We start from the raw sequence: 19,647 nt of genomic DNA, 5'->3' as shown, positions 1-19,647 counted from the left end.
GAATGAGACACTAAGGCCATCTCCAACCGAAGGGTCCAGAGGGCCAGAGGACCGAAAATAGCCCTAAAATCGTCTCCAACCGAGGGCTAGGCCAGAGGGCTCGGGAATCTGGGAGGGCCCCACGGGATCGGAGAGGGCTGGAGGGCTGGCTATTTTTTTTTAATGTTTCTTATTTCTGTCGGTTAATATTATTTCTGTCGGTTATAACTGACAGAAATAACATTTTGAATTCAAACTTCCAACGGCTAGCGCCACTAGCCGTTGTAAATCCTTTTTTTTTTATGAATTTAAACCTTTTTTTTTTATGAATTTAAACCTTTTTTTTTTCTTTTTTTTTCTATAACTTCCTATAACTTCTATTTTACAAAATTTGTTTCAATTTTTTTTAATTCTATTTTTTTCCTATAACTTATATTTTACAAAATTTGGTTCATATGTTTTTCATATAACTTCTATTTTACAAAATTTGTTTCATATTTTTTTTTAAATTCCATTTTTTCCTATAACTTCTATTTCACAAAATTTGTTTCATATTTTTTTTAAATTCTATTTTTTTCCTATAACTTATATTTTACAAAATTTGGTTCATATTTTTTTCATATAACTTCTATTTTACAAAATTTGTTTCATATATTTTTTTTAAATTCCATTTTTTCCTATAACTTCTATTTCATAAAATTTGTTTCATATTTTTTTTTAAATTCTATTTTTTTCCTATAACTTATATTTTACAAAATTTGGTTCATATTTTTTTCATATAACTTCTATTTTACAAAATTTGTTTCATATTTTTTTTTTAAATTCCATTTTTTCCTATAACTTCTATTTCACAAAATTTGTTTCATATTTTTTTTAAATTCTATTTTTTTCCTATAACTTCCTAAGCCATTATACAACATTAAATTAAATTAAGTAACATGAAACAACATTAAACAATATGAAACAACATTAAATAACATTAACCGACATAAAAATTATACAACACTAACCAACATGATTTTTAAATAAAATTAAGTTGTAGTTTTTAAATAATAAATTATGTTTGGCCCTATGGCCCTTTGGCCCTCGGTTGGAGACGGTTTTTTTTTACAGGGCTAAAACGAGCCCTCTGGCCCTCTGGCCCTCGGTTGGAGACGGAGGCAAATATGGCCATGTACTGTTCATTAAAATATTAATATCTTGGAGAATCTTGGAGGGCCAGAGGGCTAAAACGAGCCCTCTGGCCAGCTATCGGTTGGAGATGGCCTAAACCCAACAGTAAGCATTAGCTAGGGCCGATCAATTGTTTGGAATTTTAACGGAGGGTATGAGATATTCGATATTTCACACATTCACCATGGATCATCCTAAAATTTTAGTTCTTTTACTCCTATTTAGATAAGTGGTCCTACTAACTTTTCTTCGTCAAAGAAATAACCGTGTGATCCCCACCACCTTCATTACCAGTATAATTATGCAGCTGTCCATTTCTCTCCCATTTATTTTCTACTCCACCTCTCTGAATTCCTACATTCCTACAACCTCGCTGAGAGAATTGTCAGTGTGATTTATTTGCTTCTTGTTTTGCCATTTGTCACTTCTCTTTACTTGTGTAAGTTTGTGTTGATCCTGTATTTTGTTTAGTAATTCTCTAAGTCCTTAGTCTCTTTTGCTTAATTTACATTTTCAATTACCAAAATAAGATTTAAAGTTTTTATTTGCTTTTCTCCGCTCATTTTTGTTTACTCGGTCGTAGATTATTGTTTTTTGTTTGTATAGCTCATTTTTCAGTAATTGAATATGATTTAACGGCTTAAACTGAGTTATCGAAGACTGTCAAATCAAATTGAATTGTCAAATATGTGTTTGTACTAAATATCTGATTGTATAGTTACAAATAAAAATTGCATCTTGTAATTACCATACAAGGATTTGAGGTTTCAAATTTTTATTTTTTTTTTCTTAAAATTTTTAAAACATTACTCTAATCTAAAGCTGGTCATCGTTGCAAAAGGAAGGAGGTTCAATTTGCTTCCAGAACGAATCTCACGAGTTCCCTCTCAGAACCACGAAACATCCTCATCCGTTCGACAGCATCTCCCCATCCAGGCTCCTCCCTCCTTCCTCCTTCCTCCTCCTCCGTTGGACAGCATCTCCTCCGCTCCTTCTCTGGGTATTTTTTTCATCTCTATTTTTCCTCTGATCTCTAAGAAACTACTAACGAGAACGTCCTCTCACTGAAAACCCGCGAATCTGGCGGAAAATCTTATCTTTGGGTACTCTTTCCAGATTTATAATTTTGGCCTTTTATTTTTCTAATTTTTTAGGATTTTCCACTTTCAGCCTTTTTTCTCTCCTAATCTTAGAAAAAAAAAATGTATTTCATTTTTCTGATGGTTGAAATATGTTCCAGGCATCAGCTTCGGAACCAGCAATGAGCCTTCCAAGGTTAACTTGCTTTACCTTTTCTTTTATCTTTTACCTAATCTTGCATAATTTGTCTAAGGAGAATTTACGGAGCTTTCTGAGAGGTATTAACTATTACTATTTACTTTCAGTAAAATTTCATAATGTAACTTCTGGAAATGCAGAGTTGAGTTATAGTAATATAGGTTAAAAGTAAATTAAATATGAGCCATTTTGATTTTTCATTTTGCTTTGTGATTTCCTTCTTAAAAGTAAATTAAATTATGTAGAGTTGAGTTATAGTAATATAGGTTAAATTTCTCAACCCCTAACTGTTTATTTGTTTTTCATTTTTCCATTGATAGAGAAATATAATCAAGAAGGAAACATAGTCAAGAAATTCAAGAAATTAAGAAAAAGTCGGATGGGTATGTGTGTGTATTGTATATTGTTTTCATAATGATTTGTGTTAAACTAATCAAATGGTTGTTGGATTTTGATTTCACAAGAATGCTTTGAAACATTTTCTTTTGGGATTTGATGATTTCATTCCACGTGATTTTGCATTCCATCTCTAACATTTAATTGTTCATGTGTACACTGACTCTTAACTGCTTTGATTTTGAACATCCTATTGTGTAACTCAGTGGCGTGGATTTGTGACAAATTTATGTAAACTTTGGTGATTGGATGCACATGTTTTTTCCCTTATATAAGTGCCCTTGTGGTGATATTCTGAATGCAGGGAAAGTGGAGATGACAATTGTTATTTAGAGCAAGCGGACATGATCTTCGGGTAAAAAGAAAAGCTTGCCCAGGTACTTCAACTTTCCATTCTAATAACTGGCATTTGATTTTTTTAAATGTTTTACGCATAGAGAGAGATGAATTATGTACTATGCGTATCGGATTTCGTTCCCTAGACTTTGGTTGTTTGGGGTTATGATTGGTTTAAGTTTGAATGGTTTAAATTGTAGGATTGTTTTGTTGATAAATTTCGATTGTGCTTTCAGTTATATAGTACTAATACACTAAATGTATAAGGAATGATCAGTTACAAATGAAACAACTTTTTATTCCTAATTGCTTTCTTTATCATTTTTCCTTAATGGGTTATCTATTCCTGGCTTTGGAACTGTTTTTTGGCTATGGGTGCTTTGTATTTCTGTGCTTCAAGGCATAAAAATTTCTGAGATGCAGGAAAGAGGAAACAAAATACTTTTAGTTCAATGGGTTCTATGTGTTCTGCAGTCCTCTTAATGGGGGTTCAAATTGCCTCATCGGTGCTGCCAATTGTAGCTATTTAAAGGATAGTCCTTTACAGATAATGGGTTGCTTGAACATTTTTCTTTACTCAATGTTTAATATAGCTACTTAATTATGTGACTTGTATAATATATCATTTTATCAGACTCACTATGCAGACAATTTATTAATCGAAATAGTGATGCCATAAATTTAGACACACAAAACTAACACACTTAGTGACAAACTCTAAGATACAGATTAGTCCAATATGCAATTGTAAAGCTCACATCTATTAATATGTCATCAAATATCTTGATATTGTGTGTCTAAATAGTTTTATTGAAAAAGAATCTGGACGTTATTTGAACTGCCCATTGTTATAAAAAGATTTGTATGCATACGTTTATAATTATCAAAAGCTTGGCACTGTTCAATTGCTCATTGTTCAAAAGATAGAGGGTCTATGAAAGCTAGATTTAGATACTTACATCCATAGTTATCACAAAGAAAGCGTGTATGCCTAATTTTTTGTTAACTACGTTTTCTAATCTTTGGGGTTTAACTAATTAAACTGGCATGCCTGTAGGTGGACCTTGCTTTGTTTATAGTCTATTTTGGGGTTCTAATCACACACATAAATAAATAACTAATTAAACTCTGTTTGTCAATAATTTTACTCACTTAATTAGCTAAGAATTGGTTTACATTTGGATAATATAGGTGCTGGTATAACAGGGGACCTTTATATCTGCAAATGGTTGTTGGGTTGGAAGGTCTGCTCTCAAAGAAGAACAAATCAAGAATAGAGTGAAACTCTGCTTCTAGTTGATCTTCTATCGTTTTACTTGTTCATTCGGTTACTGTTTGCAGTACCCGATTTACAGCAACTGTTTTTTCTGATGGCATTGACTTGGAGCACCCAAAGAGCCTCTTCATCTTTTCTTTCGAATGATTTAGCTCCTGGATGGAAGTATGATGTGTTTTTGAGTTTCACGGGTGTAGACACCCGCAGGGGTTTTGTATCTCATTTATACCATGAATTGTGCAAGTACCAAGGAATTACGACTTTCTATGACGATCGAGAGCTTGAAAGAGGAACAAGTATTTCTCCAGAGCTCCTGAGTGCAATCGAAGCATCGCATACAGCAATCGTCGTTCTCTCTCCAAAATATGCTCATTCCAAATGGTGCTTGGACGAACTCACAAACATTGTTCAATGCATGGAAGCGAGGAAATCTATTCTGCCGGTCTTTTATGAGACAAATCCATCTGACGTAGGCAATCAGAGGGCGTCTTTTGCCGAAGCCTTCACTGAGCATGAAGAAAAGTTCATTAGTACCGAAGACAAAAAGAAGGTGACCCAGTGGAGATCTGATTTGAAAAAAGTATCGAAAATTTCGGGGTGGCATTCGAAGAATTTTAAGTAAGCATGCATATTTGAATGTTTCGTTCTTGTTCTTGCTTTGGTGCCCCTGTTTGGTTAACTTATTATACTTTTCTTCCTTCCAGGTCTGAAAGACAGCTAATTGATGACATCGTCAAATGTGTGTGGCGGAAAGTGCAAGCTGCTACATGCAAGCTATTAGATTCCTCACAGAAGTTAGTCGGAACTGATTCTGCTCTCGAGCAACTAAGTTTGCTGTTAGCTCATGATGCAAATGATGTTCGATTTATTGGGATAACTGGGATGGGTGGCGTAGGCAAGACTACTCTTGCTAAGCTAGTTTATGATAAAATCTTCCATCATTTTGAAGTTCACTGCTTTCTTGAAAACGTTAGAGAGGTTTCTGGAAGAGAGCGTACTCTTGTTCGTCTTCAAAAAAAACTTCTTTCCCCAATCTTGAAAGAAAATATTGAAAACGTTAGTGACCAACAATCGGGAATCATTTACACGAGGAAATGCTTATGCAACAAAAAGGTTCTTCTTGTACTTGATGATGTGGATCAAATAAACCAGCTACAAGCACTAGCTGGAAAGGAAGATTGGTTTGGCATGGGAAGTAGAATTATCATTACAACTAGAAATGAACGTCTGCTGGTGGAGCATGACATAACATTATGTCATAATGTCAAGGTGTTAAAGTATGCCGAAGCACTGAAGCTCTTTAGCCTGCATGCCTTCAGAAAAGACCAACCTGAGAAGGATTTTTTGGAACTGTCCAAGTATTTCATTAATCATGCTGGTGGCCTTCCATTAGCTCTTCAAATTTTGGGGTCGGCTTTGTTTAAGAGAGGGCTAGGTGCTTGGAGTAGCGAACGGCATAATTTGTCAAAAATTCCAAAGCCAGAAATTTTCGATCAACTTAAAATAAGTTATGATGGACTAGAAGAGATGCAAAAGAGCATTTTTCTCGATGTTGCATGTTTCCACAAAGGGAAGTACACAGGGCAAGTAATTGAAATACTAGATAATTCTTTTGGAATTTCTAGCCGTATTGTGATAGATGTTCTAATTGAGAAGTCTCTCCTCTGTCAAGGTCACAACAATTGCATATGGATGCATGATTTGATACAAGAAATGGCATGGAAAATTGTTGGTGACGAGTCTAAAGAGCCTGGTCTACGCAGTAGGTTGTGGCTTTACGAGGACATTATACGTATATTCACGACCAATACGGTAAGAAGTTAAATACCAAGTTTGAAAGAAGATGTGATTTCTTTAGACACTATAGTAGACATGAATGTGAAATTAATTTGTCCTCTTTTCTTAATTGTTAGGGTACGGGAGCAATTGAAGCAATATCCTTATGCTTGCCCAAAGTAGAGGAGGTACGCCAATGGAATTGGGAAGCCTTCTATAAGCTCCATGGACTGAGGTTTTTGGAATTCAATAATTTGATTTTTTCTTCATGCCCCGAATTTCTTCCATGTTTGTTGAGAACTATAAATTGGAGTTTCTATCCATCCGAGTTTCTTCCAACCAACTTTCAACTGCGTTTTCTTACTCAACTCGATATGCATGGGAGCAAACTTGTTCGGCTATGGGAGGGAAAAATGGTAAGAAGTTGTATTGGATAAATGCTATTTAACTTACAAAATTATCATATATTTATTTATTTATTGTTTTGAATAAACATTAAGGTTGTAGAAGCTAAACATATGATCTGAACCTTATCGGTGTTGTACAGGACTTGCCCAACTTGAAATATATCGATCTTAGCAACTCCAAGAAATTGATGAGTACTCCAGATTTCAGCAGTCTTCCAAATCTTGAGACGTTGAAACTTGAGTATTGTGATAATTTAGTCGAGATCCACCCGTCTATTGCAGCCCTCAAAAGACTTAAATCTTTGTGTCTTGATCGCTGCAAAAGCATTAAGAGCCTCCCAAGTGAGTTTGAAATGGATTCCCTTGAGGTTCTCTCTCTTAATGACTGCTACAATTTGAAAAAGATTCCAGAATTTGGGGAGCAGATGAAGAATTTGCGGTGGCTTAAATTAATTGGGGCTGGGATCGAGGAAATGCCTTCATCAATTGGACATCTGGTTGGCCTTCAAAAGTTTCGTCTAGATAATTGCAAAAATCTGAAAAAGATTCAAGAATTTGGGGAGCAGATGAAGAATTTGGAGTCGATTAGGTTCAGTGGTAGTGCGATCGAGGAAATACCTTCATCAATTGGACATTTGGTTGGCCTTCAGAAGTTTTATCTAGATAATTGCAAAAATCTGAAAAAGATTCCAGAATTTGGGGAGCAGATGAAGAATTTGGAGTCGATTGACTTAAGTGGTAGTGCGATCGAGGAAATACCTTCATCAATTGGACATCTGGTTGGCCTTCAGAAGTTTTATCTAAATAATTGCAAAAATCTGAAAAAGATTCCAGAATTTGGGGAGCAGATGAAGAATTTGGAGTTGATTGACTTAAGTGATAGTGCGATCGAGGAAATACCTTCATCAATTGGACATCTGGTTGGCCTTAAGGGGTTGCATCTACAAAATTGCAAAAATCTGAAAAAGATTCCAGAATTTGGGGAGCAGATGAAGAATTTGGAGTCGATTAACTTAAGTGGTAGTGCGATCGAGGAAATACCTTCATCAATTAGACATCTGGTTGGCCTTCAGAAGTTTTATCTAAATAATTGCGAAAATCTGAAAAAGATTCCAGAATTTGGGGAGCAGATGAAGAATTTGGAGTTTATTGGCTTAAGTGGTAGTGCGATCGAGGAAATACCTTCATCAATTGGACATCTGGTTGGCCTTCAGAAGTTTTATCTAGATAATTGCAAAAATCTGAAAAAGATTCCAGAATTTGGGGAGCAGATGAAGAATTTGGAGTCGATTGACTTAAGTGATAGTGCGATCGAGGAAATACCTTCATCAATTGGACATCTGGTTGGCCTTAAGGGGTTGCGTCTACAAAATTGCAAAAATCTGAAAAAGATTCCAGAATTTGGGGAGCAGATGAAGAATTTGGAGTCGATTAACTTAAGTGGTAGTGCGATCGAGGAAATACCTTCATCAATTGGACATCTGGTTGGCCTTCAGAAGTTTTATCTAGATAATTGCGAAAATCTGAAAAAGATTCCAGAATTTGGGGAGCAGATGAAGAATTTGGAGTTTATTGGCTTAAGTGGTAGTGCGATCGAGGAAATACCTTCATCAATTGGACATCTGGTTGGCCTTCAGAAGTTTTATCTAGATAATTGCAAAAATCTGAAAAAGATTCCAGAATTTGGGGAGCAGATGAAGAATTTGGAGTCGATTAGGTTCAGTGGTAGTGCGATCGAGGAAATACCTTCATCAATTGGACATATGGTTGGCCTCAAGGAGTTGCATCTTAGTAATTGCAAAAATATGAAAAAGATTCCAGAATTTGGGGAGCAGATGAAGAATTTGGAGTCGATTGACTTAAGTGGTAGTGCGATCGAGGAAATACCTTCATCAATTGGACATCTGGTTGGCCTCAAGGGGTTCCATCTTCGTAATTGCAAAAATCTGAAAAAGATTCCAGAATTTGGGGAGCAGATGAAGAATTTGGAGTTGATTGACTTAAGTGGTAGTGCGATCGAGGAAATACCTTCATCAATTGGACATCTGGTTGGCCTTAAGGGGTTGCGTCTACAAAATTGCAAAAATTTGAAAAAGATTCCAGAATTTGGAGAGCAGATGAAGAATTTGGAGTCGATTTACTTAAGTGGTAGTGCGATCGAGGAAATACCTTCATCAATTGGACATCTGGTTGGCCTTAAAATTTTGCATCTATCGAATTGCAAAAATCTCTTCTCTAATCCTCCTCGTTGGGGTTTGGTGTTCTCTTCTCTAATTCGTTTATGCTCTTTGAGATGGTTATATCTAAGAGATTGTGAACTCTATGAACTGGGTATCCCCGATGATATTGGCTGCTTGTCCTTTCTGGAAGTATTGTATCTTAGTGGAAATAATTTCGTCAGTCTACCTGAAAGCATTAGATGCCTTTCTAAGCTTCGGCATCTTGATCTCGATAGGTGCAAAAGCCTTCAAGAATTGCCCCCTCTTCCATCAGAGCGCTCTTTGTGGGTGAATGTACGCAATTGTACTTCCTTAAAAAGGTTGTTAGATCCATCCGAGATGATGAGAAGTTACACCTGTGCTGATGGTAAGAAGTCATTTTGTTATGATTTCGATTGCCTGAATAACATTGCATTGGCTCAAGATGAAGGCTGGATTAATACGATACGCTCAACGATTCTAAAATATGGAACTGAGGTACTCTCTCTCTCTCTCTCTCTCTCTCTCTGTCAATAGTTGATTTTAGATTCTACAATTTACTGCAAAAATGAACTTTGTTGTTTTTTTCCGCAGTTCGAATTATTTCGTAAGAGCTCCAAAATTCTATACCCTGGAATTGTAATCCCTGGAAGTGAAATTCCAGGGTGGTTTAGTAATCAAAGTGTGGGACATTCAGTAAACGTGGATCTTCCTCCGCCATCATGTACCGACTGGCTGGGGATTGCCTTTTGTGTTGTTTTTCAAGAACCTAAGCAAAACTTGGCCAATCCACTTGCCCCTCCTGATTGCGATGTGTTCCATATACTTGCAGATTCTAGCGGTTACAGTTTGATCTACGGAATAGGGTCTCTCATGTCAGAACACCTTTGGGTATTATGTTTGGATTGTTCTATGTGTCTTCATCGGGAACAGTTTTTATTCGAAACTTACTTTGGTGCTTTTGGAAAGAGTGTAAAAGCAGAATCGAATACAGTGAAGAAGTGTGGGGCTCGTTTGCTATACAAACAAGATTTAGAAGAACTCAAACAAACACTAAAAATCTTGAAATGAACACATGAATATCGTGATGAGGCAGCTCCAATTGGACCTGGAAGTTCTAGTTTCAAGGATACAAAACAAATCCGCACAAGGCATTCTTACCAGTCACCATCGATTTAACCCATCAGCTTCATTGTCTCTATTGCTTCACCATCTTAATCAATGTACTCAATCCCATGAGCTATATTAAGATGACTATGTTTATTGAAAGGCGAAGGGATACGAATGTTGACGTATAAACACTTTTGCAAATTACTTGTACTTTCAGTTTTATAGTTGTCTTATTTGGATGTGTTATAGCTCATATAATGTGTAAGCATCTCATAAAATAACTTACTTGGATGGTTTTTTATTTTTTTGGGAAAACTACTTGGATGCTTAAGATTATTTCATCCGAAATTCGTTGCTCTTCCCAGAAAATCCAAAAGCCAAAGTTTCAATTCCAATTCTTCTTCCTTACAAAATCTAAAATATTATGCATAAATCTAACACTAACAAAGAAAAATCTGCTTATTTCTCACTGCAATAGTTTTTCATTTCAGTTCACTGTAAAGTCAGTTGGATCATATGCATAAATCTAACACTAACAAAGAAAAATCTGCTTATTCTTCTGCTTCAGTGCTTGAAACGATGTAATTTCTTTCTTGGCCTCATAATCTGCCATGTACTGTACAACAGCCTGGTGATGAACTATCAAATTTATCTTCCAGTAATTTTGTTTGGACTGTGGATCTTTATATGTATAAAAAAATACTGTTGAAAAAAAAAAGTTCTTGTTTGTCTTCGCCCCTGCGAAGAATGTTATGTCCATCCCTACTGGCTCTATGATCTTTGCATCCAACATTAACTCCTTCAAATATATAAACAAGCTAAACACTGAAAAAGCTTTGAATTCCCACATCAATATATATATCAAATTCCAAACTTTGAATTGCATTTGGGTACATTGTGAAATTAAATAAAGACCAGTGTTAATAATGTAGAAAATGAATGAAATTCCATAAAAGCTGCTTATGGGAAAAAGAATATATACACGATGCTATTCATCATGTACAAAAATAAATGCTTTTAATCACTTGTGCCACGAGCCTGTACAAATGAAATATGGGGAATTGAGCAAATGGTCAATTACATCATAAATTAAACCAGAATTTGATCATTGATTTGGATGTCATTACCTTTTCACATTTTCAACGTGCAATGTAAAGGCATCACCCTCACAAACAACTGCAGTACAAAAAGCAAGATTATAATTTCATTATTCCTGATTCAAAAGATTCACAAATCCTGGGAACATATTAAAAAAAAAAAAACTGCAATCTTTAACCAAAATCAGAGCTTAACCTAAAAATGGTCATCACTCTGCATGCATAAACGTTACATTCTTCCACTCCACTCCATGCAACTCGAAAACAGCTACCGAAAGAAGTTCAAGAACGCGGCAGCTTTCATGCGTGTATTTTCAGCTCTTCGGTCAGCAACACCACGACAAGCTGAAAAGCCGTAGTACTTGGCTTTTACAGGAATGCGGGTTGATCCTTAACTTCAACTAAACGAAAACTTGAAAAGCTATCTGTCAACTGCAATGACTCTCTTTCCTAGAGTAGATGCTGAGGAGCTTGAGCATCGACCGAAAGCTAGAACCTTGTCACTGTTGTTTGTTGAGCCGCCTTCAACTGCTTCAACTTGGCCGTTAGAATACTCCACAGAATCTTGTTTTCTCTTTTAGTATCATCAGTTTCACCATCATCGCCAAACTCAAAATCATGAGCTAAACTATCTTTGTTGCAGGCTTTCTTGAGTTCACCTTTTCTGATTTTAACGTTGCTTTTAAGAACATCCTTCTTTTCTTCCACACTCTCAGAGGTCGCACCGTCTGAGCTTTTGCAAGAATTACTGCCGCTGATTGGGAGAAAATCCAGTGCATTGTCCACATGCTTAGAAGTATCAATTTTAGAGACGCTGTCGGCTATCTTGAGTCCACGTTTTCTAATTATAACCCTGCTTGGAAAAGCAACCTTCCTCTCTTCCACACTCTCAGAAGTACCAAAGCTTTTGTCAACATTACTGTCGCTGATTGGATGAACATCCTTCACATCTTCCACATGCTTAGAAGTATCAAATTTAGAGCGGTTGATTGCTCTCTTGGGGACACGTTTTCTAATTCCACCGCTGCTTGCAAGAACATCCTTTCTCTCTTCCACATTGCCAGAGGTGCCAATGCTTTTGCAAACCTTACTACCGCTGATTGGAAAAGAATCCTGAGCATCGCCCACATGCTTAGAACTATTAATATCAGAGTGGTTGTTGGCTGCCTTGAGCTCACATTTTCTGCTTGGAACAAGATCCTTGCTAATTGTATCTTCCACATTCTCAGAAGTACGAATGTCAGAACTGTTGAAAACACTACTACCGCTGATTTGAAGAGCATCTATCCTTTCACCCACATGCTTGGAAGCATTAACATCAGAGCTTTTGAAACTATTACAAAGTATAAAAAGTCGCTCTCCAAATCCCAAATTCAGGTCCCGAAATTCTAGAGAAGATTCTGGCTTTGTGAAGCAACCAACAGTGCCAAAAGATGCCTCAGACAATTTCCTGGATCTGTGCTCTTGAGATGGTTCTTGCTTGTCCAAGCAATCCATGGTGTCAAGAGATACCTCGGACTGTTTATTACTGGATTCATGGTGGTTATCACCAACACCAGCATCTACACAAATAGCAACTTCTTTGGCTCCACTTTGCAACTCAGAGTTTAGATTCCTTGAGCTGCCTATTACATTACTGATGCTAAGATTACCACTTTCCGCACAAAGTTCAACTATTGGAAGCAAATCCAATTCATTGCCTTTTGCACATTCAATTGCACAAAATGCATTTTCTGTTCCAGAATTTGGTTCAGCTAATCGCAGGGCTGACTTCTGAACAGTGATGTGACTGTTATCATTACAATCTTGAGACGATTTGTTCACAATAGGAACCTTATAATCTGAGTCTTTTTGAACATTTGATTTTTTGTCTCCTTATGGGATTGCAAGGCTAACTCCGCCTGTGTAAGTTTATCTTACATTGCCGGTCCCAAGCCCGGATAAAGGAGGAGGGGGAGGGCGTCAGGTAGTCGACAGCTGGCACTCCACAGTTACGTCGAATCCTTATGACAATGAATCCAGAACGAAATCGCACTAAAGCTAGGACGTCACCCGTAAGTGGCGCGCTGTGTGGCCCGAGCACAGTGATAAGTGAGCAAGGGTCGCTGTATCTCCATCGGCACCCGGATGCAGTGTTAAATGAGCAAGGGGACCATAGAAACTTCTTTTCGAACGACTCCACTCAAAGTTGTTTGGGAGCATATGCTCCTATCAACTTTACACAGGACACACAAAAGAAGTACTTTGATCCTATTAGACGGTGGATGGTGAAGAAGTTAGGACAGAAGGGTAGAGTTCAAGAGAGTAGAATGCGTTTAGGAACGTGGAATATAGGAACCTTAACGGGAAAATCTATGGAAATAGTGGAAGTTATGGTGAGGAGAAGGATAAATATTATGTGCCTACAAGAAACTAAGTGGGTTGGTCTTAAGGCAAAGGATCTAGAAAACTCAGGGTTTAAGCTTTGGTATTCGGGCACAAATAGAACGAGAAACGGTGTTGGCATCATTGTGGACAAGACCTTGACACAAGATGTTGTAGATGTCAAGAGGGTAGGAGATAGAATCATGGCAATCAAGATTGTAATAGGATAAGAACTCATCAATGTGATTAGTGCGTACGCACCTCAAGTAGGGTTGGATACGAGTTCGAAGGAGAAATTTTGGGAAGACCTGGGAGACTTGGTGCAAGGAATTGCTCAGACGGAGAAGTTATTTATAGGAGGAGATTTAAATGGACACGTGGGCAGAGAGACAGGCAACTATGGAGGTTTTCATGGTGGCCATGGTTTTGGGGAGAGAAATGAGGATGGGGAAGCTATCTTGGATTTTGCAATGGCATATGATCTCTTCTTAGCCAACACCTTCTTTAAGAAGAGAGAAGAACATGTGATCACCTACAAGAGTGGGTCGTAAAAAACACAAATAGATTTTCTTCTAATGAGGAAAGGGGATCGTATAACTTGTAAGGATTGCAAAGTTATACCGGGGGAGAGCTTGGCTAATCAACATCGCTTGTTGGTGATGGATGTACATATCAAAAGAGTGAGAAAAAAAGAACAAGACTTGGAAGTGCCCAATGACTAGATGGTGGAATCTAAAAGGAGAAAAACAAGTCATTTTCAAAGAGCAAGTAATCACCCAGTGTGTGTGGGATAGAGAGGGGGAAGCTAGCCAAAGGTGGGATTCCATGGCTAGCTGTATCCGAAAAGTAGCAAAAGAGGTATTAGGAGAGTCCAAGGGCTTTGCTCCACACCAAAAAGAATCTTGGTGGTGGAATGATGAGGTACAAACAAAGGTGAAGGCTAAGAAGGAATGTTGTAAAGCCTTATACAAGGATAGGACCGATGAAAATGGTGAAAGGTATAGAAGAGCGAAGCAAGAGGCGAAGAAAGCTGTGAGAGAAGCTAAGTTAGCGGCTTATGACAATATGTATAAGCGACTAGATACCAAAGAAGGAGAGTTGGATATCTATAAACTAGCTAGAGCAAGGGCAAAGAAGACAAGGGACCTAAACCAAGTGAGGTGCATCAAGGATGAGGATGGAAAGGTTCTTGCTATAGAGAACGCGGTCAAAGACAGATGGAGAGGTTATTTTCATAATCTTTTCAATGAAGGACATGAAAGGAGTACTCCTTTAGGAGAGTTGAGTAACTCAGAAGAGTGTAGAAACTACTCCTTTTATCGTCGAATCAGGAAGGAAGAAGTGGTTGTAGCTTTGAAGAAGATGAAGCATAGAAAAGCAGTGGGCCCAGACAATATACCGATTGAAGTGTGGAAAGCCTTGGGAGAGACAGGTATAGCATGGCTCACTGACCTTTTCAATAGGATTTTGAAAACGAAGAAGATGCCAAACGAGTGGCGAAAGAGCACCTTGGTGCCTATTTACAAGAATAAGGGCGACGTACAAAATTGCATGAACTATAGGGGTATTAAGCTAATGAGTCATACAATGAAGCTCTGGGAGAGAGTCATTGAGCATAGATTGAGGCAAGAGACACGGGTTTCGGACAACCAATTCGGGTTCATGTCAGGGCGCTCAACCATGGAGGCAATCTATCTCTTACGAAGATTGATGGAAAGATATAGAGATGGGAAAAAGGATTTACACATGGTCTTTATAGATTTGGAAAAAGCGTATGATCGGGTCCTAAGAGACATTCTTTAGAGGATTTTAGAGAAGAAAGGAGTACGAATAGCATATATCCAAGCTATAAAGGATATGTATGAAGGAGCAAAGACTGTCGTAAGAACTCATGAAGGACAAACCGAAAGCTTCCCCATAACTGTAGGATTACATCAAGGCTCATCCTTAAGTCCTTACCTTTTTGCGTTGGTAATGGATGAGTTAACATGACATATTCAAGATGATATTCCTTGGTGTATGCTTTTCGCAGACGATATAGTGTTGATAGATGAAACTCAGGAAGGGGTAAATGCGAAGCTTAACCTTTGGAGAGAAGTGTTGGAAGCTAAAGGTCTTCGCCTAAGCCGATCAAAGACAGAATATATGGAGTGCAAGTTCAGTGCAAATGGAGGCCAAAATGAGTTAGGGGTGAGGATCGGAGATCAGGAAATACCAAAGAGCCACCGTTTTCGCTACCTAGGATCTATCTTGCAAAAGAACGGAGAATTAGATGGAGATCTCAACCATAGAATACAAGCTGGATGGATGAAGTGGAAGAGTGCATCCGGCGTCTTGTGTGATCGTCGTATGTCACTGAAGCTTAAGGGAAAATTTTATAGGACGACAATAAGGCCGGCGATGCTGTATGGCACAGAATGTTGGGCGGTGAAGCATCAACACGTACACAAAATGGGTGTAGCGGAGATGAGGATGCTTTGTTGGATGTGTGGGCACACGAGAAAGGATAAGATTAGGAATGAGGATATCCGAGGTAAAGTAGGAGTAGCCGAAATTGAAGGAAAACTGAGAGAAAATCGATTACGGTGGTTTGGACATGTGCAAAGAAGGCCTACTGACGCTCCGGTTAGAAGATGCGACTACGGGACAGAGGTTCAGGGCCGAAGGGGTAGAGGAAGACCTAAGAAAACTTTGGAAGAGACTCTAAGAAAAGACTTAGAGTACTTGGATCTAACGGAGGACATGACACATGATCGAGCACAATGGCGTTCTAAGATTCATATAGCCGACCCGACTCAGTGACTTGAATTTTTCAAGTCTTCAATCGAGAAGTTTTCCCCACTCGGGAAATTAAGGGAACACTACCTCAACCTACATGCTCCACTCACAAAGCTTCAACATACAAGCTTCAACAAAAGAAAAATTCAAAGAACTTAGTGAAGAAGGCTTTAGTGTATTTAACACAATACGTTGAAATGAAACAAAGCTTATTTATTGATATCTCTAAGAAGTTACAAATATGTACATATACACGAGTCAAAATAAACAAACAAGAGGGAGCCTTCACAAAGGTTGCTTAGGAGAAGTCTCAGCAGTCGGCAGAGCCCTAGAAAGAGAAGGCACCGGAGGGGGATCATTCGGAGCCTCAGTATTGGACAACACCCTAGAAGGAGGAGGCATCAGAGGTTGATCATTTGGAGCTTCATTACGCGGTACAGCCCCAGAAGACGAAGGCAATAAATGCCTTTGGAACAAACCCACAAACCTCTGATGATCATGTAAAATCTGACCATCAGATTCCTTCATCTGGTCAAGCTTCCTCTTCATGTTTGTAGCATAGTCATGTGCGAGCCGGTGCAACTATTTATTCTCATGCTTGAGCCCTCTAATCTCCTGTTTGAGACTCATCACTTAAGCCGCCAATGATTCAACTTGGCGGGTTCGAGCAAATAGGCGTTGGGCCATATTAGACACAGAACCTGCACACTGAACACTGAGAGCCAGAGAATCCTTAACAGCCAACTCATCAGACCGTTTGGAAAGTAGTCTGTTATCTTTGGGAGTGAGAAGGTTCCTGGCCACCACCGCAGTGGTCATATCATTTTTCATCACGGAATCCCCAACGGTAAGAGGACCCAGTAGGGGATAAGAAGGATGAGCGCCATATGTTGTCTGGAGAAGGCGTGGCTGCCTCTTCAACAAGGTTCAAGTCAAAACGACGGTCGGAGGGGCCAGACATTTTCAAAGGTGTTGAAGAGAAAAGAGGTCAGACAAATCAAGATCTTAGAAATGCAAGAAGGGAGCTTCTACTGGTGGAGATTCAAGTGTGCTTTGGAACTTAATACCAGCCTCTATAAAAATCTGCACTCGATAGAGCTTCAGAAATCGAAGAGGCGCCTACTAAGAAATCGAAAAGGCGTTTGCTTTCTCAAAAGTTAGGATGCTCAGAGACCACAAAGGCCGATCTCAGGAATCGAAGAGGCGTTTTCTTTCTCAAAAGCTGGACTGCTCAAAGACTACGAAGGTTGATCGCAGAAATCGAAGAGACGCTTGCTTTCTCAAAAGTTGGGTTGCTCAGAGACCACGAGGGTCGATCTCAGAAATCGAAGAAGCACCTGCTTTTTCAGCCTTGTCAGCACCTGTCACATGCACACTCAACTTTGCGGAAATTACGGGCATTCTGTCGAAGATTTCTGGTGAAGTAGAAAGCACGTGAATGTTACTGTTCAATCATCCACTTTCCACACGCAACATCAGCTCACGGGTACCACAGATAACTTTGCCAAAAATCTCTGACAAAGTTTAGACACATGAAGCTTGCAGCTCCCATTACATCGCTATGACCAAGAAGGGTAAAAGAATAGCAAAGAAACAGCACTAACAAAGTTTAGACACATAAGTTTTGAAGGTCTAGCTACCATATTATTACCCACAAGGGTAAAGGAACAGGACCACTGCTGGATAATTGGAAAGTCCCTGTGTGTCAACCTCTGTGCTCCGTGGCAAGGTAGACTAGCAAACAGGCCTAACCTTTACTCACATTCGAGAAAACACTCCCAACAAGATTGCTTGCTTCAAGATCGAAGAGGCACCGTCCTCCGAATCTCGAGAGCTAGACTCCCAACATGATTACTTTCTCAAAAAATGACGAGACACCGTTCTCCGAATCTCGAGAGCCAGACTCCTAGCAGGATTACTTTCTCAAAAATCGAAGAGGCATCGTTCTTTGAATCTCGAGAGACAGATCCCCGACAGGATTGCTTGTTCAAAAACCGAAGAGGCACCGCTTTCTCAACTTCGAGAGCCCCTTAGATAAAGCTTGTCTGTAATTCTCACACCGCTTTCTCAACTTCGAGAGCCAGATCTCCTTGGATAAAGCTTGTCTGTAATCTTCACACGTAACATCAGCTTTCCAGATACCACAGACCACTTTTTCAAAGTGCTCAGACAGAGTTAAAACACGTGAAGCTGACAGCTCCCACTACCGTGCTATGACCAAGCAGGGTAAAAGAATAGTATTACTCCTTCTTGTTAGGGAGACTCCTATATATGTCGACCTTCATCCTCAACGGACAGGCAGACCTGCAAAAATGCTCAACCCTTCCTCATATCTGAGAGGGCACTCCCAACGAAGCCTCTCGAAATACTCAGCTTTCTTTCCCTCCGAGAATACCTCTGCAAACAAGCTACACTAGAGCAAGAATATCTCATATCATCAGGGTTAAAAGCAAGAATATCCCATATCATGCTTTTTCCCTGTCTTTTCCTTTGGCCTTGTTCTTACCTGCAAGACAAGGAGAAAGAGAGCAATCAGTCAACACTTGGAATCAAGCTTCCAGTCCGGAACTGACTGCTTGGAACCCCATTGCTCTCGAGTACTCATCTTCAACATCTTATGCTTCCCGAGAAGATACCACATCTGCCTGATGAACAAATAGGGCAAGCGAGAAGGATACAAGGAAGCATGTGGAGACAAGCGCAACAGAACACGTGCCAATACATCCACTACTTTGTCAACAGCAAAAGTATCCCATATCAGCAGGGTCGAACGTACTTTAGATTTGATGAACTTGTTTTGACCCTCAAATTCTTCAGTCGGCCTTATACTCTGGCGGAAACAAGAAAACCCTCCAGCCCAGTTCAAGAATAAGCCTGTGGAAAGTTACTTCTTCAAAAGCAAAAGTATCTCATATCACCTTTTCTCATTTTCTTCTCTTTATCCTTCATGCTACCTGCAAGATAAGGAGAAGGATAACAATCAGCCGGAACTCGAAATCAAACTTCTGATCTGGGACTGATTGCTTGGAGCTCTGATTGCTTACCTTGTCTGTCACCTCTTTCAGCAGATCCCCTAGCTCGGCGACTTGGGGGACTCCTACTACATGGTTTGTATCGCGCTTGACCAAGCCTGAAACTACAAGTAAGCGTCAAGTGAAATTGATACATTACCTTGTGCATCTCCACCAGTTAAAGATACCACCCCTGGAGGGAGGAAGAGTACTTCCAAAGAAGATGCCACATCTACCTATGAGACAGATAAGGCAAGTGAAGAAGATACCACACTTCGGTACTTAAAAGTTTCGTGATTACGAGATCATTCTTCCACAATATTTCCTAATGTCATTTGTACTAAATCATTCACTTGTACTCACTAAAGGAGAGCTTGAACCTATATACTGTGTAAACCATTCACAATTAATGAGAACTCCTTTACTCCGTGGACGTAGTCAATCTGGGTGAACCACGTACATCTTGTG

General features: G+C 38.9%; 1 protein-coding gene and 1 pseudogene across 18 annotated transcripts; both read left to right on the top strand.

Annotated features, from left to right (window-relative positions):
- The first annotated feature begins 1,454 nt into the window (after positions 1-1,454).
- LOC126586025 (disease resistance protein RPV1-like) lies at positions 1,455-10,149 on the top strand. 18 transcript variants are annotated; one of them, XM_050250713.1, is made up of 8 exons: positions 1,455-1,591; positions 1,994-2,255; positions 2,393-2,427; positions 3,131-3,203; positions 4,354-5,056; positions 5,143-6,250; positions 6,352-6,630; positions 6,762-10,149. In XM_050250713.1, exons 5-8 carry the CDS (start codon positions 4,533-4,535, stop codon positions 9,354-9,356), a joined length of 4,506 nt encoding a protein of 1,501 aa, XP_050106670.1. In that variant the 5' UTR covers positions 1,455-1,591; positions 1,994-2,255; positions 2,393-2,427; positions 3,131-3,203; positions 4,354-4,532; the 3' UTR covers positions 9,357-10,149. The 18 variants fall into 18 exon arrangements, with proteins under 18 accessions (XP_050106670.1, XP_050106681.1, XP_050106676.1 ...); XM_050250718.1 differs by lacking the exon at positions 1,994-2,255 and adding an exon at positions 2,751-2,813 and having other exon boundaries at positions 1,509-1,591; XM_050250716.1 differs by lacking the exon at positions 1,455-1,591 and adding an exon at positions 2,751-2,813 and having other exon boundaries at positions 1,603-2,152.
- Positions 9,360-10,149, top strand: LOC126586045 (uncharacterized; annotated as a pseudogene).
- Positions 10,150-19,647: the final 9,498 nt, after the last annotated feature.

This window comes from Malus sylvestris, chromosome 10 (assembly GCF_916048215.2).
Source record: "Malus sylvestris chromosome 10, drMalSylv7.2, whole genome shotgun sequence".
In the NCBI taxonomy this organism is placed as follows: domain Eukaryota; kingdom Viridiplantae; phylum Streptophyta; class Magnoliopsida; order Rosales; family Rosaceae; genus Malus; species Malus sylvestris.
Note: the sequence above shows the minus strand (reverse complement) of the source record. Positions and strands in the feature narration are given on the sequence as shown.

What these genes read in the sequence shown, in the direction of transcription:
- LOC126586025 (XM_050250713.1), top strand. Translation starts at nt 4,533, where the DNA reads ATGGCATTGACTTGGAGCACCCAAAGAGCCTCTTCATCTTTTCTTTCG. An exon ending in GTATATTCACGACCAATACG is followed by an intron (nt 6,251 to 6,351) that starts GTAAGAAGTTAA and finishes CTTAATTGTTAG; the next exon opens with GGTACGGGAGCAATTGAAGC. An exon ending in GGCTATGGGAGGGAAAAATG is followed by an intron (nt 6,631 to 6,761) that starts GTAAGAAGTTGT and finishes GGTGTTGTACAG; the next exon opens with GACTTGCCCAACTTGAAATA.